Below are 21,532 nucleotides of genomic sequence, written 5' to 3'. Positions count from 1 at the left end.
ACTTTGCTGAAGTTGCTTATCAGCTTAAGGAGATTTTAGGCTGAGACGCTGAGGTTTTCTAAATATACAGTCATGTCATCTGCAGATGGAGACAATTTGACTTCCTCTTTTCCTAATTGAATACCCTTTATTTCTTTCTCCTGCCTGATTGCCTTGGCCAGAACTTTCACTACTATGTTGAATAGGAATGGTGAGAGAGGGCATCCTTGTCTTGTGGCAGTTTTCAAAGGGAATGCTTCCAGTTTTTGCCCATTCAGTATGATATTGGCTGTGGGTTTGTCATAAATAGCTCTTATTATTTTGAGATATGTTCCATCAATACCTAGTTTATTGAGTTTTTAGCATGAAGAGCTGTTGAATTTTGTCAAAGGCTTTTTCTGCCTCTGTTGAGATAATCATGTGGTTTTTGTCATTGTTTCTGTTTAAATGATGTATTACATTTATTGATTTGCTTATGTTGAACCAGCCTTGCATCCCCGGGATGAAGCCGACTTGATGATGGTGGATAAGCTTTCTGGAGGCATACAGAAACAGAGAGATTTTGTTACCAGCAGAACTGCACTAAAAGGAATATAAATGAAGCATTCTTCTTACTGAAGGGAAATTACATCAGAAAAAATATTGTATCTACTTAGAAAATACAAAATGCTAAAAATGGCAAAAATAAGAGTATATATAAAAGGCTGTTTGTCTTAATTTCTTTTAAAGATTATTGACTGATAAAAGCAAAATAATATATCATAGTGTTTATAATACATGAAGAATTAAACTGTATGACAACAGTATCACCAAAGGGAGGAGAGGGGAAATTCTACTGCTGTAACGTTCATTCATTATACGTAAAGTAGTATAATATTAATATAAGATAGACTGTGATAAACAAAGGAAATACATTATATTCCCTGGATGCTGCACTAAGATAGTAGCAACTAGCAGGTGGGCACGGTGGCTCACGCCTGTAATCTCAGCACTTTGGGAGGTCGATGCGGGTGGATCACGAGGTCAGGAGATCGAGACCATCCTGGCTAACACGGTGAAACCCCGTCTGTACTAAAAATACAAAAAATTAGCCAGACGTGGTGGCGGGTGCCTGTAGTCCCAGCTAATCCAGAGGCTGAGGCAGAAGAACGGCGTGAACCCAGGAGGTGGAGCTTGTGGTAGCCACTAGCCACATGTGGCTAATAATAAGGTCATTTAAAATTAAATAAAATTTAAAATTTAGTTCCTCAGTTGCACTAAGTACTTTTAAAATCTTAATAGCTAGAGACTAATCAGATCGGACATTGCAGCTATAGAACTTTTTATTGTTGTAGAGAGTTTTATTGAATAGCACCAACTTAATTGAGTAGCTCGCCTCTCTCTGCCCCATCACCATCTTGGGTGAGTCAACACTTATGTTAGGGTCCCTTGTGATATCTGATCCCTACTTCTTGAGCCTCAAGGAAAGTACAGATCATATCAGTGTCAGCTTCCCACGGTTACACTGTAGAAACTATCATCACTCAGAACTCTCATCCTCCCATACTTAAACTATAAGCTTTCTCACTTTGACCACAACCTACATACGACTACCTCTCTCATTTTATCTTACGGAAGTGGCAGCTTAGTTACTATCCATGTTCTCCCGATTTCCTGCCTCCTCCCATTAATGCTTGAATGTACTTCTAGCCTATACCAGGCTGATGATATTTTCCCACTACTCCCCAGTCTTTCCCTCCTTGACAATCCTCTGGGCTCCTCTTGTGAAAGCTTAAGCCTGATTATCTTCCACAAAATAAACTCTTGGCTTCCACTTCTGGACTCCTGAACTTTAGTTGAAAAATTTCTAAACCGTGCTAACCTGCTCATCTTCCTGCTATTCAAATTCAAATGGTTCTTCATTCCTACTCAACAATCTATTCATCTCCTTTGGATTCTGGTGTATTTCTCACAACAGCTGTTCTATGCCTCATTTTAATCCTTCCTCCTTCAGCCTAAACCCAATCCTGCCTCCTCATCTTTGACAGGTAGGTGATTTTATCTCTTAATTGATGAATGTAGTTAAGAACATACATCATGATCTTTTTTCATTTCCTTTGTACCTCAAATGTTCCAGATACTTTCATCTGCCCTAGTATCATTTCCTCCTATAAGGAGGAAATATCCCTTGTCTTATACAATAAGATTTCAATTTTTTAGGACTCTTTATGTTCTGTTGGAATATATTATGTATCACCTATTTATTCAATACAATAATATGAGCTAAGGCAGTGAATCCAAAGTCTCCTGAAGAAATCAGAGTATAAATGGTCCTTTATTTGGAAACTTGTGAGCAATGCTGCCTATAAACTTCTGATTCTGAGTACTTAGGAATTGAAATTATGGGTCTGTTGTGGCTATATTTGAAATCTTGAAGAAAGCCATATGCTGCTGTACCCTTGCCTTTCAATGTTCGAGAGTAAATGAAGAGAGCAGAGGAGACAGTGTGGGGTCTTCTATTGAATCTTCTGATCAAAACAAATATTTCTGAATTGTAATGCTATGGATAGAAATCCTTGGTGGGGATGTTTGGGGGAAGGCTTGTCTTCTTGTTTTTGTGTTTTGGTAAAAGAAAGCTAGTCAAAAACTACGTGAAGTTGTTTGTCATAATGGTAGTTGAACCAAGGGGAGTATTTTTAGATATCACCTGGCATGTAAAAGTGTTTTAGCTTGCTTACTTGTTTCTAATTGACTAGGGGTCTTGAAAAGTCATCAGATAGATCGTTTCTGCAATGAAAAATTACTCAAGGCAAGTGCTTTTCAGAAAGCAGAGTGTCCTACTTTTTCTGTTGACATATTTGAAGGATTTCTGCTGATGCATATTATTCAAACAGCTACAAAAGTTTTAATATGTTGATTCTCAACAGGAAAATGCCTTTTTCAACTGTGATTTATGCCCTTTTATCTGGAGAACACAATAACAGGTGAATAGACATGACAGTGGCCACATTATAAACACAATTCTATAATCTGCTTTTTAAGAGATTGTGAATATTTTATGTATTTAAGTATTTAAAAGCATTATTTCTAATGTCCACATTTAGCCATTTATTCATTATTCATTCTAAAAAATATTTACCAACCATCTACTATGTTCCAACCACTGTTCTTAATGATATATACTAAGCAAGGAACAAAATAGAATAGTCACTTTCATAAAGCTCATATGGTATTCCTTTACATAGTTGTAGTAAAAGTTTCTTAATCATATCGGTCTATTACACTTTTTTAAAACAATGTTGCTACTGTAAATTAGAAATTGTGCTTCATTGACTATATCTTTAGTTGTAGCTTTGTGCATGTTAATGACAGTTTCCTGACGATGAGATCTTAGAAATAAAATTATTAGGCTAGAACATTTAATAGCTCTAAGGCCCTTGACACAATTTGTCAAGTCCTTCCTAGAAAGCTTAGATCTCCCCCAGACTCTCATCACTTCTGCTATCATTTTAAATGTTTCAAATAGAAACTTTGCTAATTGAAGTTAAGACCCTTGCTTCTTTAGTTTCCTGTCAAGTGAAGTATCTACTTGGTTGTGGACTACATTTTAAGTTACCAGCTTATGTACCATTGCAAAATACTGCATGAGTACAATCTTAACCTTAGCTAAAAGAGCAAATTGCTGAAGAAGCAATTTGTGCTAATGGCTCCAAATTGCTGTTATTTGTTTCAGTTATCCTGAAACTGCACAAGACCTGGCATATAGTGGGCATGCACTAAAAATTGAACTTTACTATTTTCACATTTCCTATCACTGCTAAATATGGAATATTTGGTAAAAGGAAAAAACTTCTAACATTTATCTAGTCTCATTCTTTTATCTGATTTATTTAGGAATAATTTATGAATAATGTTTGATATTGTAGTTCATCATGATGGTAAACAATCATAATTTCACAAACACTAGGTTTTCCTGTGTCTCTAAAAATAACAAATGGGCAGAGAAAGTTTCTCTTTTCTATAGTGCTATCAGGCTAGAAATATTAGGCCTTATCCTAGACGTAATAGTGAACCACTGAAAGTTTCTCAACAGAGGAACTACACGTATGTCATGATTTAGAAAAATTATTTTGACAATAATATGGAGAATTGTACTTTCTCTAGGTATAAGTAAAACAAATATTATTTTAATATACGCTTATTTTAATTGCAGTTGTAGAATTGGATGCTTCAATATGTTAAATAAGAACTTCCATTTGATTTCTACAGAAGGACAGCCTGAGATCGTAACAAAAAACAACAGAAATTTATTTTCTTACAATTCTGGACTCCAGAAGTTTAAGATGAAAGTTATGCCTGATGTAAATGACGAGTTGATGGGTGCTGACGAGTTGATGGGTGCAGCACACCAACATGCCACAAGTATACATATGTAACAAACCTGCACGTTATGCACATGTACCCTAGAACTTAAAGTATTATAATAATAATAAATAAATAAATAAATAAATAAATAAATAAATAAAGTGTCAACAGGTTTGATTTCTCCTGAGGCTTTTCTCCTTGGTTTGTAGATGGCCACCTTCTCACTATGTCCTCATGTGGTCTTTTGTCTCTCTATAAACATCCTTTGTGTCTCTTCCTCTTCTATGGGATTAGGGCCACCTATATGACCTGATTTAACCTTAATTCTCTCTTTGAAGGCCTTATCTCTGAATACAGTCACATTCTGAGGTGTACTGGGAGTTAGGACTGCAACATATGAATTTGGGGAAACAAAATTCAATCCATCAACAGTTACTAATATGCACATGCAGTTCACACACTATATAGAGGCACAGTTTTCAAGTAATTTTCAATAGCGGTGATAGAGTTTGGATGATTAAACACTGACCCTTACTTTTTATATGACCATCTAAACATACCTATAAAATAGTTGTTTTATGTCAGGATAATCATTTCAGAGAGTGACATTGAAAAACCCATAAAAACTCTTAGAATGTTAGTGCTAAAGTTGAGGCCTTCCCACAGAGAAGTACTTGTCCAGATGCTTACATCAGTTTTTGATAAAGCAAAACTTATGTTCAAGGTAGGTATTGTTATTCTCATTTTGTACATGAGAAAATTGAGATTCAGAATTTAAGGAACTTACTTGTGGCCATGTCAATAAAAATTGGCAGAGTGGAAATTTGTGTTAGGTCATTCTCAACTCCAGAGGTTGTATGTATAACAATTTTGCTTTGCTTCATCCCTGGATAATGCTAATATAGCACTGATGATGAACCGTAGTAGAGTCCAGGAAATCAATTTTTTAATTAAACATCAAAATAGCTTGTAGGTCTTTTTAACTTGGATGAGAGGATTTTCGGACTTCATGTCTAATGTCTTCTTTGCTACGTATACCACGATATGGACTTGAATTATAATAGAATGCTTTTCTCTGGGTCTCAATTTCTTTACCTAAAAAATGAGGATAATACTAGTGGGCTTATAAGGTTTTTCTAAGATTTAAAGTTTATGTATACAAAGTATTATACACATTGCCTGATACAGCCGTCATAAAGGCTACCATTTAGCCTTAGCTTCAATATTTGAAGATTTTGTAAATTTTACAGTATCCTCATAATTAGTAATTTTAAAAATCTCTTTTATTACCCATAATTATATGGAGAAAAACACCTAAAATGCAAATGGCTCATGTACTTGTCAAAGTCATCAAGGATCAAATATAATAAATTATATCTCATGCTACAAAGAGTCAGAGTGGGAAGAACCCCAAGACATGTGACAAGTCCTATCCAAAGATAATTAGGACTAGGAAAAGACCATATAAAATGAGTTAATATAAGAGAGACAAATTTCATAGTGTATAGAGGAGGAAAAAAAGATTTGATTGGGACTCTGTGGAAAATTAAACTAAAAACTAGAAAAATGAATGTATCTTGCTTTAACAAAATTCTAGATTATAAATGCTGGAGTGTGCTATAAGAAGAAAAGAGCATAAGGTACTAGTTTAAATCTGGTGAATGACCTAGCATTTGATACTAAACTATTTCATTTTCTCTATTCATCAGATATAATATCTTAATTATGGAACTGAAATGCCATTTTAAAAAAAGATAGCTGATGTAAGAGCATTGTTCTGCTTCCATGTGGTACTGAGTAAATCAAATCACTCTTCTATCATAACTTTGTATTATTAATTATTAGAAATAATAATAATGCCTCATCATAGTAAAACTACAAATATCTAAGTAAACATTCTGACAAATGTGAAACCATATGTTCACACAGGTCTTTCTCAAAGGTCTCCTAACCCAATAGTCCATTAGGCAAAATTCTGCCCCCTCAACAAAAAGGTCAAAACAGTAATAGCATTGACCTAAAAGAGAATAAATACAATTATATGTATAATATATGTTACAAACTTTCTGTCCAAAACAGAAATACATTTAAATACGGAACTTATATAAACTGTATATAGATATTTACGGCTTTTACTATAATCTTAAAATTCCTGAGTTCCAGTGAGATATTAGGGTGTTTCTTCTGCTGAGTATAAGCCATTTGTGGAAGGAAGTAATATGATGCATACAAGTCTCCGGGAAGTTTTCACTCTGAGTATGGAATAGAGTTTGGCTTTAGTATCTTATGGACTTGTGAAGTTATCTGAAAATAGTAAGAACTGTCAGGAAAAGTTATTTTTCATGAAAGCAGTATTAAATATGATATAAGCTTGCTTTTTACTGTTTCAGAATAAAACAGGGATTGTATGGCCATAATATTAAATGCAATTCCAATATATTTTTAAGTGTTTAAGCTGTGTATTTATTAAGAATAGATAAAAATTTCTTTTCTGATAACCACTTATAAACCCTTGAAAAGACTGAATGGAAAGTTTAACAAATTTGCTATTTCTCACTAAGGCAATCTTTGTACTCAAAAGAATAGAAACTCAGGGAATGAGAGGCACAAATGTGTTTTTTCTAGAATTTAATATTTTTTAAAAGACAGAAAATATAAAAATTACCAAAAAAAATGTTTAAAGGTTCATTTTGGGGCTAAATACTAGGATTGAAACTCTTTTCTTGCAATTGATTTATGGTAAAGTGTAAAAATAATATCAAAAACACAGCAGTTATAGCTGTCCAATTTAAAGCCCATCTGCAAAAAGGCAGGACAAGGTGAGTTAACTGAGCAAATATTCACATCACGACCTTAGTAATAAATTTCAAACGGTTTCAGTTCCCAAGATCTGAAAGGAGAATCATCTTGCACGCTTAGATTCTACTTCTTCAAGAATCCACTCAATGCCATTCAAAAAACCAGTTAGAGTTTCAGCCTCTGTGTCCTGGACCTATGAATACATAACAGAGAATGTTGTTAGTAAGAAACTAAGTCCAAAATCTTATGAGTAGGAGGAACATTTTTCTAGACACTAAAAAGAGAACAGAACTTTAAAAAATCCCAATAAACTTTGGATAAGTTGTTCAAGTTTTGTTTTGTAGAGCACTTAGATAAAAATATGATCATTTATCTTCTAACTATTACCAATATAAAGCTATTTGCCTTGAAATTCAGCTTTGGAAATGGAAAGAAATACCATTTCCATGACTTGCTTCCATATATGAGGGGAAAAAACATTCTCCAAAGGATCCACTTTGAAAACTAAAACACTTTTAGTGACCCAGCTCGTCATATGTGTGACATCATGTTACAAAAATATGTCTTTAAGACTGCCACTCCTCCTAATGGTAAAGCTAAAATTGCCACCATTCAGAAGGGGAAACTTTATTAGTGGTTTTCAAACTTCATTCCAAAGAGTCTTTGGAGCTCCAGGGAAGAGATGGAAGGGGAACAAAGAAAATCCTCCTACTTTTTCCGCAAAAGTGTTTCCAACTTTAATTTTTCTTTATCTGTTTTACTCAGGGGTTATCATGTCAGGATTCGTTTGAAGAAAGAATGCCATAATTAAAATATATTTTAGGGCTGGGCATGGTGGCTCATGCCTGTAGTTCCAGCACTTTGGGAAGCCAAGGCGAGCGGATCACTTGAAGCCAGGAGTCCAAGACCAGCCTGGCCAACATGGTGAAATGTCATCTCTACTAAAAAACAAAAATTAACCAGGTGTGGTGGCACATGCCTGTAATCCCAGCTACTTGGGAGGCTGAGGCATGAGAATCACTTGAACCCAGGAGGCAGAGGTTGGAGTGAGCCAAAATTGCACCACTGTACTCCAGCCTGGGTCAGAGCAAGACCCTGTCTCAAAAAAATAAATAAAATATTTTTTAGAAAGCAATAAACTATAAGATGGAGCATATACCTTTGATGATCCATAAAGCATAATACATTGATGTTGTAAGAAACATAATAGTAGCATCTAAAAAAAAACAACCTGGCTCGGCACGATGGCTCACACCTGTAATCCCAGCACTTTGGAAAGCCGAGGCAGGCAGATGGCTTGAGCCTAGGAGTTTGAGATAAGCCTGGGCAACATGGAGAAACCCCATCTCTACAAAAAATACAAAAAATTATCTGGGTTGCCGGCACACATCTGTAGTCCCAGGTACCTGGGAGGCTGAGGTGGAGGGATCACCTGAGCCCGAGAAGTTGAGGCTGCAGTGAGCTGTGATCGTGCCACTGCACTCCAGCTTGAGCAAAAAAGTGAGACCTTGTCTCAAAAAAACAAACAAAAAAAAAGAAAAAAAATCCCCAATTGTTATCTCACTGTTTCTGTGAGAGAAGAGGCAAGTAAGAAACAATTGATCAGCTAACATTTATTATCATCAATCAAATAGCTTCCATAGATTAACCTATTAAAATTGATTTTAGAATGCTATTTCATTAAAGAAGTTGAATTAAAAAAAAATAAAATAGAAAATAGAGTGCGAAATAAAATTTTTGTCACTAGAGTATAAATGATCTTACCAGCCATGGGTGATTTAGAAGATTCAGATGCAGCTCATGAGCCAAATAAAAACAGGGCATTCTTTTTACATCCCCTTGAGAAATACAAGATAAAACCAACAATGGTCTTCCCGAAGACCCAAAGGCTGGATCTGTCATTGCCATAATATGAGAAAATTCATCTTGCCATTCATGTCCTAAGGAATGTAAGTCAAAACCCTTAATTTGCATTACTTTTAATAGTTTTGAAAACAATAAAATAAAAAACTAACAAAGCGAGGGAACAAAAATTTACCAGGATCCAAATGTAAACTGAGGGGAAAAAAACCACAGTACTCTTCAGATGTCTCCATAGTCTAAAAGCAAAAATGCTTGATACAGGTATTTCCTTTCACAAATTCTGTAGATGTCACTACCCTTTCATTCAAAGGGCTTACTTTCAAAATTTAGGCATATAGTTGAGTTTAGCTTTTTTTATGAATACCAACAATCTCAACCTTCTATTGGAGTGTTTGGACCACTTGCATTTTGTGGTAGGCAGAATTTTAAGATAACCTCAATGTTCCAAACCCTTGCATAATCCCTTTCCCCTTTAGTGTCTGAAGAACCTACAAATAAGATGGGGCATCACTCCCATGATTAGGCTTTAAGACACAACTGACTTTAAGAAAGACAGGTAATCCTCATTGAGCCTGACCTAATCGGGTGAGCCCTTAAAAGCGGCTCTTCTTGTTGAAAGATTCAATACAGGGGAGATTCTCCATTGCTGGATTAGAAGATGGAGGGAGTCACATGGGAAGGAATATAAGTGACCTCTAGAAGCTGATAGCAGCCCCCAGCTGACAGCTAGCAAGAAAACAGGAAGGTCAGTCCTACAACAATAAGGAACTGAATTCAGCTAATAACCTGAATGATCTCAGAAGCAAATTCTTTCCCAGAGCCTCCAGAAAAGGATGCAACAATATGATACACAAATTTCAGCCCAAGAGGCCCTGTCCAGAGAACTCAGTACTACCATGACCAGACTTCTGACCTAGAGAACTGTGAGCTAAAAATATAGTTATTTTAAACCATTAAATTTGAGGTAATTTGTTAATAGCAATTGAAAATTAATAAACATTCAATGTACTTAACAACAAGGTGCATTTAAATCATCTGTTCTTTATTCCTTCTTCTCTCTTTGCCCTCCTTCTTTTGGACTGAGTTTTTTAATGGTTCCATTTTATATCCACTACTGGCTTAGTTACAACTTCATTATACATTTTTTAGTAGTTATTCAAGTATTTATAATACACATTTTTAATTTATAAGTCTACCTTTAAATATGTGATTTCACATATAGAAGAAACTTACAAAATAATATACTTCAATGTTCTCTCTTCCATGATGTGTTCTATTATCAGATATTTTTCTTTAAAATGTCATACATGTATAATACACTATTAGTTTTTTTTAATTAAAATTAGAAAAAAAAAAACTTTTTTGTATATATAGCTTCTTTGTTTCCATCCCAGGAGTCTTCATCTTTTTCGGTAGATGTAGATTTCCATCTGTTATCACATTCTTCTGCCTGAAGAGCTCCTTTAAGATTTCTTATAGTGAAGATCTGTTAACAATCAATTTTCTCAGTGCTATGTTCAAATGTGTTTCTCAAAATTCATGTGTTGGACATTTAAACCCCAAAGCAACAGTACTGGGGGAAGGGGTGTCTTTGGGAGTTGTTTAGGTCATAAGGGCTTTACTCTCATGAGTAGATTAATATTGCCATTAAAATCGGCTTGCAGCCCTGTCTTTCCCTCTTCTGTCACGTGAAAATGCGATGTTGTCTCCAGCTTCCCTTTCTACCTTCTGCCAAATAAGAAATCAGCAAGAAAGGCATTCACCAGACACCAGATGCTGGTGCCTTAATCTTGGACTCCCTAGTGTCCAAAACTGTCAGAAATAAATTTCTGTTCTTTAAAAATTCATTTATTGATCTGTAATAAAATTAGACTAAGTAGTCTTGGGAGAATAGGAATTTAGGTGACGCCAGAGGGAAAAAAAATCACAGTACCATTCAGATGTCTCCATAATCTAAAAACAGAAATGCACTGATATACAGGTCTGGGATATTCTGTTATAGTGGCACAAATGAACTAAGACATGGAACTTTTGTTTGTCTGAAAACATCTTAACATTACCTTTATTTTCAAAACATATTTTTGCTAGATGTAGGATGTTTTTTTCCCCCTTGTAGTACTATAAAGATTTCTCTTTATTAGTTTCTATCCTGCAGCAATTCTGTCAGGAAATTTGTTGTCACTATCATCTTGGCCTTCTATATGTATGTTTTCATTTCCTCTGGCTGCCTTAAAGATGTTCTCTTTATCTTTGATTTTTATCAGTTTGACTATGATGTGCTTAGATGTATTTTTCTTTATATTTATGCTTGGTGCTCTCTGAGCATCTTCAATCTGTGGTTTGTTGTCTTTACATAATTTGGAGATAATTCTGGCCATTATCTGTTCAAAAATTCCTTTTCCCCTTTTCTCTCTCCCTTCATGTTTTGGGACTCCAATTACAGATAAGTTAGATCAAGGGTCAGCCTACTACATTCTGTGGGTCAATTTTTCTAAATAAATTTTTATTGCAAAACAGTCTGTCCTTTCGTTTACGTGTTGTCTTTGCTGCTTTTATACCGTAATAGCAGAGCTAAGTGATGGTTAAAAAACAAACAAACAAACAAACAAACAAACAAACACCCGTATGGCTCATAAGCCTACAATATTTACTATTTGTCCCTTTAAGAAAGTTTCCTGGCCCCTGAGTTAGATCACTGGACAGATTCCCCCAACTCTCACTCTGTTCCTTGCTCTTACTTTTTTTTTTTCTCTTTGTGTTTTAATTTGGATAATTCTGAGTGACTTATCTTCACTTTCAATGATTCTTTCTTTTGCTAATATGCCCACTGAAAGAACTGTTCATCTGTTGTCATATTTTCATATCTAGCATTCTTGTTTAACTTTTTCAAAGCAGCTTCCTTTTCTCTGCTGAAAAATTTATCTGTTCACACATATTGTCCACCTTTTCCACTAGGTCTCTCGCAATCTCTCATTTTTTTGTGGGCAAGGGGCGGGGTCTTGCTCTGTCACCCAGGCTGGAGTGCAGTGGTGTGATCTCAGCTCACGCAACCTCCGCCTCCCAGGTTCAAGCGATTCTCCCGCCTCAGCCTTCCAAGTAGTTGGGACTACAGGCACATGCCACCATGCCTGGCTAATTTTCTGTATTTTTGGTAGAGGTGAAATTTCGCCATGTTGCCCAGGCTGGTCTCGAACTTCTGGGCTCAAGCGATCTGCCCACCTTGGCCTCCCAGAGCCACTGCACCTGACCTAGATCTCTTAATCACAGTTAGTTTAATGTCTGTTTCTGAGAATACCAACATCTAGACCATCTCTGGTCCAGTTCAACTGACTGCCTTATCTCATGACAATGCGTCATTTCATTTTGATTTTGTGTGTGCCTCATAATTTTTAGATTTAATGTTAGATGTTTTATGTAGAAGAGCAGTAGAGACTAAGATAAACAGGATTTACTCCTAAAAACAGGCATCATACTTTGGTTAGGGTATTAATGCAGTAGACTGAATCAAACTAGTCTAGTTGAGCTGGATTTGGTTTTTATTGCTATAGCTAACTTTGTAACACACAGACTTTAAATTCTTCCAGCAGTATGCTGCTGCTATCTTGTTCTCAGTAAGAGCACTGGAGTGCCAGAGTTTCTTAGAGTTTCTACTTGTTCTCAGCTTTCAGCCTATCTTTGTAACTGTGCCATGGGGGTTATAGGGAAGAGGCAAGGAGAGCTTCTCCATACCCTTCCCCCATCCCTGCAGTAGTCTGCTATTGCTTCTTAATTGGTAGGGACATGGAGATTTCTCAGTTTTCTTATCCTAGCCTAAGGCCTTAGAGGCCCTGTGCCCCAGAGCCTCAGTGGTATGGGCTTTCTCAGTGTTCCAGCATAACTGCTGAATTCTGCCCTTTATTGGTAGAAAGGTCTCCACTGCAAATTTCCTGCCTCTCCTCCAGAGTCAGCAAACATTTAATTTGTATCAGTGCAAGATCCTTGGTACAAGTGGAAATCCTCCTCCTCCCCAAGACAGCTTTTGTTTCTATCTCTCTTGAGATAGCAGCAGTTAACTTTTGTCTGTGGAAAACACCTTTGGCTTCATTGAGAAAAGGATATAGAAAGCAGGAGGATATACCTGTCTCCAAGCACCGGCTGGTCAACACATGCATGCCTATACCACTAAGGAGGGTACTCATAGGTCTTCTGCCCTACCACTAACCTTTTACATGAGCACCTAGTAGAGGCCAGTGGGAAAAAGTTGGTAAGTGAGTATAGTCTCTTTGTGTCTTGTAATTTTTTTAAATTTATTTTTTGTCTGCTTGTTTTATAGGAGCAGATTGGAAAACTAGATAAAATATAGGCTGTATCTGTTTTAGTTCCCAGTTGTAACTGCAACATGCCTGTAGGAACTAAAAAACTATTTGTTAAATGAACTCGTCTTTTATTTTGCTTCTAAGTTTTCTTTTTACAGATACCCCTGTAATAACAGAAAGTAATTGCAACTGCGTTCATGCCTAATAGATGACAGGGAAAATAAATTCAATAGAAATTCAAACCAGTGTATTAGAGAACTATAATATATATACAGTATATTATATATTTATATTCTACCTTGTTCACAAAGGATTTGGGAAAGATATTATAATACTAGCTCATGGCCCAATGATATTTTGATTTCACACAAAAATAGCATTCTGAATGACAATTATTCACAATATATGGACAGTGTTCTCAACTAATCTACTTAACACCCTGCCATCACATCTCTCTACTATTTGGATAAAACAAAGGTAAAACTTTTCATCGTTATTTGCATAGATTATTTGAATAAAGCCAGAAGCAGACAAAATGTCAGTATCAAAAAACTGTAGAAGCATACAACAAAAAAATATTGTATAGCTGTAGTACCAAACTTTGGAATGCATCAGAATTCCCTGGGTGCTTGGAAAAAACAGATGCCTAAATCTGATTCACACAACCCAAATCTAGAATAAAATTCCCCAGGGTAGGAATCAGCTTGTTAACATGTTTAACAAGCTCCTCAGGTGATCCTAATACACACCACTATTAATAGTAAGGGTCAGAAAATCACACTGATAAAATAAGCCATCATATTCTTAAGAAGCCACCGTAAAGACTAAAAAGGTAATTTCTATTTGCTTTGAAAAGAACAATGTGCTTAAAAATATATATATGAGTGCTTACTTTTATGAGCCTCAGCATTTGCAACATAGATGAACCCATCTACAACTTCACACACTTTTTGAATTTGTGGAATCACACTGTACCGGTTTCCTTGTTGATCATCACCTTCATTCTGTCGACTGAATATCTTGTTAACTGCACTTGTATGCTCTTCCCTTGCTCTATCTCTTTCCTTTCTAGAAAAAAAAATTGTAAAGACAGACTATAAAAAGACACTAAAAGGCTCCACTCACCTGAAATGTTTTAGTTCTGATGTTTCAGTTAAGCCACCAAGTATGTAGCCTTACCTGGTAGTTGAATATAAGATTAGAATGTTGAATTTATGTTGGTTGTTCAACTGAAAATTGACTCCTGATCCAATACCTAAGAAAGAAAATCACAGTTACCAAAACAAGTCGTTAACAAAAATAGCAAAAGATCACACTGAAAATTACCCAGTGAAAGCAAAAAGAGCAAAGAAAAAAATTATATAACAACTTATGCATAGATTTGAAATAAAATAAAATGTATACATTGAAGAAAAGATACTGTATATAACTTTCATTCACATGGCAATAAAAATACAGAGAAAGAAAAAACTGGTAGGCTTATAACAGTCCTTATATCATTATCACTATCGTCAACAACTTTATCATCTTATCAGTAGCAGCTGCATCATCGCAGCTACTGCTATTTATCCTCAAGACTAAGACTCATTTTCATATTTTTATGTTTCTCATTAGTCTAATAATCCATGTATACATTCAACTAAATGTCTTTCTCCCCCTCTGAAAAGCTGTTTTTAGATTGATGGGGAGCCAGGCACAGTGGCTCACATCTGTAATCCCAACAATTTGGGAGGCTGAGGTGTAAGAATCACTTGAGGCTAGGAGTTCAAGATCAACTTAGACAACATGGTGAGAACCTCATCTCTACAAAAAATACAAAACAATTAGCCAGGCATGGTGGCCCATGCCTGTTTCCCAGGTACTTGGGAGGCTGAGGTAGGAGGATCACCTGAGCCAGGGAGTTCAAGGCTGCAGTGAGCCGTGATTATGCCACTGTACTCCAGCCTGGGCAACAGAGACCTTGTCTCAAATAATATAAATTAATGAGGAGTTGCCAACAGCATATTAGTAAATTGAGAAAATACTGAAGATACTGAAATTTAGAATTCAACAGAGTTGGATTACAATTCTGAATTTCTCACTTATAGCCATGTATCTGTATCCCTTAGTTTGACACCAAAAAGAAGTTGAACTAATAGATTCTTCTCAGGTTTACTGGGAAGATTAAATGAGACCATATATGTAAAACTCCTAGTAGGTTAACTAGTAAATCACAAGTGCTAAATATTAGTTTCTTACTGCTTTATATCTGAGTCATTAGTCACTGTTATTTGTCCTTTCTTAACCTCCTCCCTCCTTGGGCTGTGTTAACACTAAGTGGCTGGTTCCCCTTTTGCCTCCTCAAAAGACCCTTCTGGGCTTCCATGGCTCTACTTCATCCTGTTATATAAATGTTCTTTTAGATCTGTTCAGTTATCTGCATCCCCACGACCACATTTTAGTTCACACTGTCATCATCACTCACCCGGGCCTCTGCAATCACTTCTAACCTGTCTCCTATATCTTCTGGCCTCCTATTATCCTTTCCTCTGACATCAGTTGGAAGAATTTTTTTAATAATGGTATCTAATTAACTGTCTTCTCTACAAAGCCATTGCTCTTCAGATGAAGAAATAAAACCTTAATATCTGGCCCCTACTAACCTCATTAGAGACAACTCCAGCCTTTCATATTCTTAATTCCTGCATTATAACTAATGTATTTGTTTAAATAAGCTATGCCATACCATCTCATGTCATCATTCTAGGCAACACACGTACAGGGCTCTTAAGTACTAGGACTGCAACCATCCCAGCCCACGTGATCCTAGTCCTCCAGCCACCAGGTCTCGTGCATGTTTCACAGAGACCACAGAATCAAAATCTACCATGTTTCTGATCTTTGTTTTCACCAGCTGCACTCCCAGAGATTATCCTCTCAACATGTCTAACTTCAGTCCAATATAGTCGCCATACTGTTCTGCCCTTCTTTGCCAATTATGTAACGCCATATTCTCTCATCTTGCTGAGTGTGAGTCATAGGCTGAAATTTTAAAACAATCACTTCAGCTGCTCTACAGAAAATGGAAGTGCCATTTTATTACTTCTCCATTTTATAACCATCAAACTTCCCCATTTCCTCAACCTCTTCTTGAGGTGTTCCTTCGACCTAATAGCCGTACTTGAAATTGGCCTACTCCTAGGTGAGGCTTCTCCTGCAGTGAACTCTCAAGTAGCAAAGATGCTTATTTTCTCACAACGGAAGGTAAAGAGGTGGGATTCATGTTACTCACCAACCCTCTGAAAAAAAATCCTACTTGAGAAACACATCATTCAGCTGTAGCACTCTTTCCTTCTTTGTTGTTATTATTTATGAATCTCCATTTAATAATCACTTCCCCCAAACATAAACGGAACATTTCAGCACTTGTCTCCAATCTTCCTCTCCATCCTCAATAACTTCCACATCCATGTGGACTCCATATGACTCCCAAATCTCGATTTCTAGCCCAGAACTTGCTCTTCAGAGCTGGATGCATATAGTAATCCATAAAGTCATTCACTCATTCACCAAATATAGAGAGTGCCTGCTATGTGCCTGGCACCACAGATACAGCTAAAAATAAAGTGGACAAGATTCTTACCTTCATGGAGCTTCCATTCTAGCAGATTTGCTTATAGTAGGTATCTCTACTTGGCTCTTCCATAGTTATCAAAGTCAACATATTCCAAAGAAAAGCTGTCATTCTCCCTATACAGATCTTACTGTTACCTGCTCTCTTCCAAATTTTTCTTACTTCTCCAGTGACTTTTTACCCTAGTGAATCCTCTATCATCCAACACAAAACTCAAGTCAGAAACCTGGAGCCATCCTTATTACTGCTAATACATTCATTCTGTCAAATTTATATCCTTACTATTCATTCTCTTCTCTCACCTTCACTAACAGTGACTTAGAGTTCAGATCTTCTTCATATTTTAATCACAATATGACAGTGGCTTCTTAACGGGTCTCCATATCTTTAGACCCTTCTAATCAATTCTTCACTCAAGAGCCTGAGTAATCTTTCTAAAATGCAATCTTGATCATCTCAATCCTCTACTTAAAATCCTCCAACAGCTCCCAAATGCTTAAGCATGGTACATACGTGTTTTTTCACATAGCTCCACTCTTTCTAGATACACAGTGATACTTCAAATGTGTCCTCCACATCCAGAGCTTTGTGCTTTTAGAAATGTAGTTCTCCGCCGGGCGTGGTGGCTCACGCCTGTAATCCCAGCACTTTGGGAGGCAGAGATGGGTGGATCACGAGGTCAGGTGATCGAGACCATCCTGGCTAACACGGTGAAACCCCGTCTCTACTAAAAATACAAAAACATTAGCAGGGCGTAGTGGCGGGTGCCTGTAGTCCCAGCTACTTGGGAGGCTGAGGCAGGAGAATGGCATGAACCCGGGAGGCGGAGCTTGCAGTGAGCCGATATTGTGCCACTGCACTCCAGCCTGGGTGACTGAGCGATACTCTGTCTTAAAAAAAAAAAAAAAAAAAAAAAAAAAAATGTAGTTCTCACTGCCTGGAACACCTTTACTGTTCTTTTGTGATGGCCTACAACTACTCACCCTAGTGACTCATATGAAACCTCATCTTCAATATGGAGCCTTCTTTCACCCTTACCTTTCTACCCAGGAACTAATTACATCATATTCTAATTATCTGTACACTTGTCTATGTCCTCACCTACACCTACACATGTCTTGAAGGCAGACAGAGACATTGTTCTAAATCTCTGCATCCCTATCATCTCACTAACAGGGGATAGTTCTCAATAAATAAGTAAAGCAAAGGCTAAATTTTATTATCACTTATACTTATATTTATCCTGCCTTGCCAAATACTTATACATTTTTTTTTTTAATAGAAAGAAGGGAAGGTGATGATTTAACTCTTTTGAATTCCAATACATATCAAAATACTCTCCACACAGATGCTCAATATTTTCTGCTTTTTCAAATATGATAAATATGATATCCCACTGTACAAATGCAACATCTTGACAACAAATAATTTATTTTCACATAATCTTAAAGTCTGGATTGTACAAATTTGAGGAATTAAGAGGAAGCTTTCTTATAGTAAGTAAATTAATTCTGTCGGTCCAGTGGAACCTGGTGGGGCTCCCAACAACCAAAGTACTGTATTTCATTATAGCAAATAATTAATTTAAAAGCAATTTCTTTCTTTTTAACAAGAATGTCAAGCTCAAAGTGTTTGAATTAACTGTAGATTAACATGAAAATTACCATCAATCTGCCTCTGAGGCAAACCAGCTGTTGGGCAAAGTTCCTCTGAAGACATTAAGCTCAACACCAAAGAGGTATTCAATTCTTCCAAACCTGGTCCAAACATAGCAAATCGTGGTTCATTCTGAATGATCAGGGAGTGTAAAAAAGAAGTGACAGCTCCATACATAGGACGGCTGGATTTTGAAGCTCTTCTTGTATATGGACAGCACATTCTATAGCTGTATAAAATTGTCACAGTTAGAACATTAACATAGAAAACATTAACATAACTTAGCCAGTTATTCATTCAAAAATATATAATGTATTGAGTACTTGCTAGACACAAGGGGTACAATGATTGTACAGTCCCAATCCTCCAGGAGGACAATGGTAGACAGACACCTTTATAATACGTATGTGGAGCACTCTGACAGGGAAAAGCACGAGGTGCCATGGGGGTGGGAGTGGCCCAGAAGCTAAGAAACTCTTCCCCCATGAAGTGGTTACTTACTTTGTAATCTTTAATTTAGATTCTCTCATGGAACATTTGAATGGTGAAATTTTACTACATAAAGGTTCTCAACCCGAGGAGGTTTGCCCCTGTCCCCTGGAACATTTGGCAATGTCTGAACAACATGTGTATTGTCACAACTGGGGAGGGGAGAAGGACTGAGCAGAAGCCAAGGATGCTGCTAAACATTAATCCTATAATGCATAGGGCAGGCCCCAGAACAAAGAATTATTTGACTCAAAACGTCAATAGTGCCAAGATTGAGAAACTCAGCACTAAAGATAACCTACACACAGATAGCTAGCATAATATCCCTAGAGGTAAGAAACAAACAAACAAACAAACAAACCAAAAAAACTGCTAATACTACCAATATAACCAAATTTCAAATGTCTTGGGTACTTCTATTAATAGCCTCAAATATAACAGTTTAGTAAGAGTTAAATGAGGGAGGCTCAAATGATCCTTGCAGCAAACTTAGCAAACTGAGAATCATGTAAAAAAAAATTCCGTTTCTTGAAATAGCTATAAATCTCTAAAGTACCAATTATGCATTTTATCAAAAATTAAAAGTTACCCAAATCAAAATAAAACCTAAAATCCTTCAAATAAGTCAAGCTGGTTAACAAAATCAATAACCTAACAAAATCATTTTATTAGAAACCTTGTAACTCATGAAGGGGAAAAAACAAACAAAAAACAGTTTTGAAGCTGGATAGACCTGACCAAGCCTCACCACTTTTAGTTATATGAGCCATTTACAGTCTGAATTTCAGTTTCTTCATCTGTATTATTTGAGCAACAGAAATAACTCAGAGTTGTAAAAATTAGAAGTAATTTATATGACCATAAATGGTAGTTACTATTATTACTATTCTCTGGGCAAAATCTAATTCCCACAGCCTCACATACACTTGACGCAACGGTTAGCTATGGGGCATTGTACAGGTATTGCCTAGCAAGTGAGATACATGGCACTTGCTGAGATTATGTATAACAGATGACACACCTTTGAATCAAATAGTCTCACAACACTTGACATAATGGCATCTGTATTAGAATAGGGAAACGCTCTGAATAACTTAAAATTTGAAAAAAAAATCCTGTATTTTGCTACTGAGTCAAGCACAACAAAACAATTTTTAAAGAATAAATATTTTTAAAATTTTAAAATAATGCATTAAGTTTGAGTTTCTCAGTAAAACAGGCTATATCCAGATCCAATGACATTATACATCTTTGAGGTAGCATAATGGGGTTCCAGTCTGAATAGTCCCTTACAAACTATATGACTTTAGGCAAATCACGTAACCTCCATGAACCTCAATTCCACATCTGTGATACAAAGATAACACCTTCTTGTTGCATGAGGATTAAATGAGTAAAATACACATAAAGCATCCCTCGTAGAATCCAGTACACTGCAGTTGCTCAGTAACATTAATTATCTCACTTACATGATGTTGAAAAATGTCAGTGCTTTTGGGTGTTAATGTAATCTTATTTCTCACAGCCTTTAGAATGGTTTTCTTCTTCCCCACTAAACAGGGATCTCTGATCATCCTTTTTCTGGATATAGAAAAGTATTTACTTATTTAACAAAATGACAATTGTTCTAAAGATCATGAAAATTTTAAGAAGTCTTTTACTACTTGCCATCTATACTACTTATAATTATTCAAATACTGGTTAGGCACCGCAGGGAAATAATAAAATATTAAAGCTGAAAGGGTACTATGAAGGAAGTCATTTAACTCCCAGTTTTGACAAGAGAACAATTAGACCGCAAATCCACACAACAAATCAGTAGCAGGGTAAGGACTAAATTGGATATTGACTAGTAATACAGTAAAATTTAATATCTTCTTTTCAATTCATAAAACTAGATACTTACACTGCCATGTAGTCAAAAAATGCACCATCAGTGACTTCAGATACAGGCTTTTTTAAGATTTCTAGATCTGGAAGAGACTTCCAGTCAACAGAAGACCAAGAAGGAAGATCCCTTAACAAAAAGTATCTCCACAGAATTGGATCTCTTACAGTTTCATTCCAATAATGATTTGTACTTCCCAACTGACACAGATCATGAGGTGAAAGAAAGGACAAAATATATAGCTGTACATCAATCTGAAACAGAAGAAAGCAGCAGGTAAGAAAAAGGAATGAAGAAAATAGTTTTTGGGTGATAAATCACACAATCAACAAATAAATAAAAGGTCAACTGACTAGTATTTTTAATAACTAAATCTACCATTAATAATTAAATCTATTATTTTCCTGCCATCAGCAAAGGATCATAATTGAACATTTTAGTTTTGTATTTGTTAAACTAATTTCTGAAACATTGAAACATTCCTGAAAAACCAACCGTCTTGCTATCTTTCCAGTAAAATCACCAGTTTCTTTAATTTTTCCTCAGAGATGTTTGGATATACCAGTTCGTTACATAAATTAGTTAAGGAAATAATTTGTTTTTCAA

General features: G+C 36.1%; 1 protein-coding gene across 1 annotated transcript; it reads right to left on the bottom strand.

Annotated features, from left to right (window-relative positions):
• Positions 1 to 6,946: 6,946 nt before the first annotated feature.
• On the bottom strand, positions 6,947 to 21,186 carry FBXO4 (F-box protein 4; the record flags this gene model as incomplete). The annotated part of the gene is made up of 6 exons (XM_011966653.1): positions 6,947 to 7,315; positions 8,887 to 9,062; positions 14,173 to 14,348; positions 14,460 to 14,535; positions 18,558 to 18,778; positions 20,945 to 21,186. Coding segments are annotated over 6 exons (981 nt in total), but the record flags the coding sequence as incomplete, so codon positions are not given.
• Positions 21,187 to 21,532: the final 346 nt, after the last annotated feature.

This window comes from Mandrillus leucophaeus, unplaced genomic scaffold, assembly GCF_000951045.1.
Source record: "Mandrillus leucophaeus isolate KB7577 unplaced genomic scaffold, Mleu.le_1.0 Scaffold119, whole genome shotgun sequence".
NCBI lineage: Eukaryota > Metazoa > Chordata > Mammalia > Primates > Cercopithecidae > Mandrillus > Mandrillus leucophaeus.
This window is presented reverse-complemented; position numbering and strand designations above follow the sequence as displayed.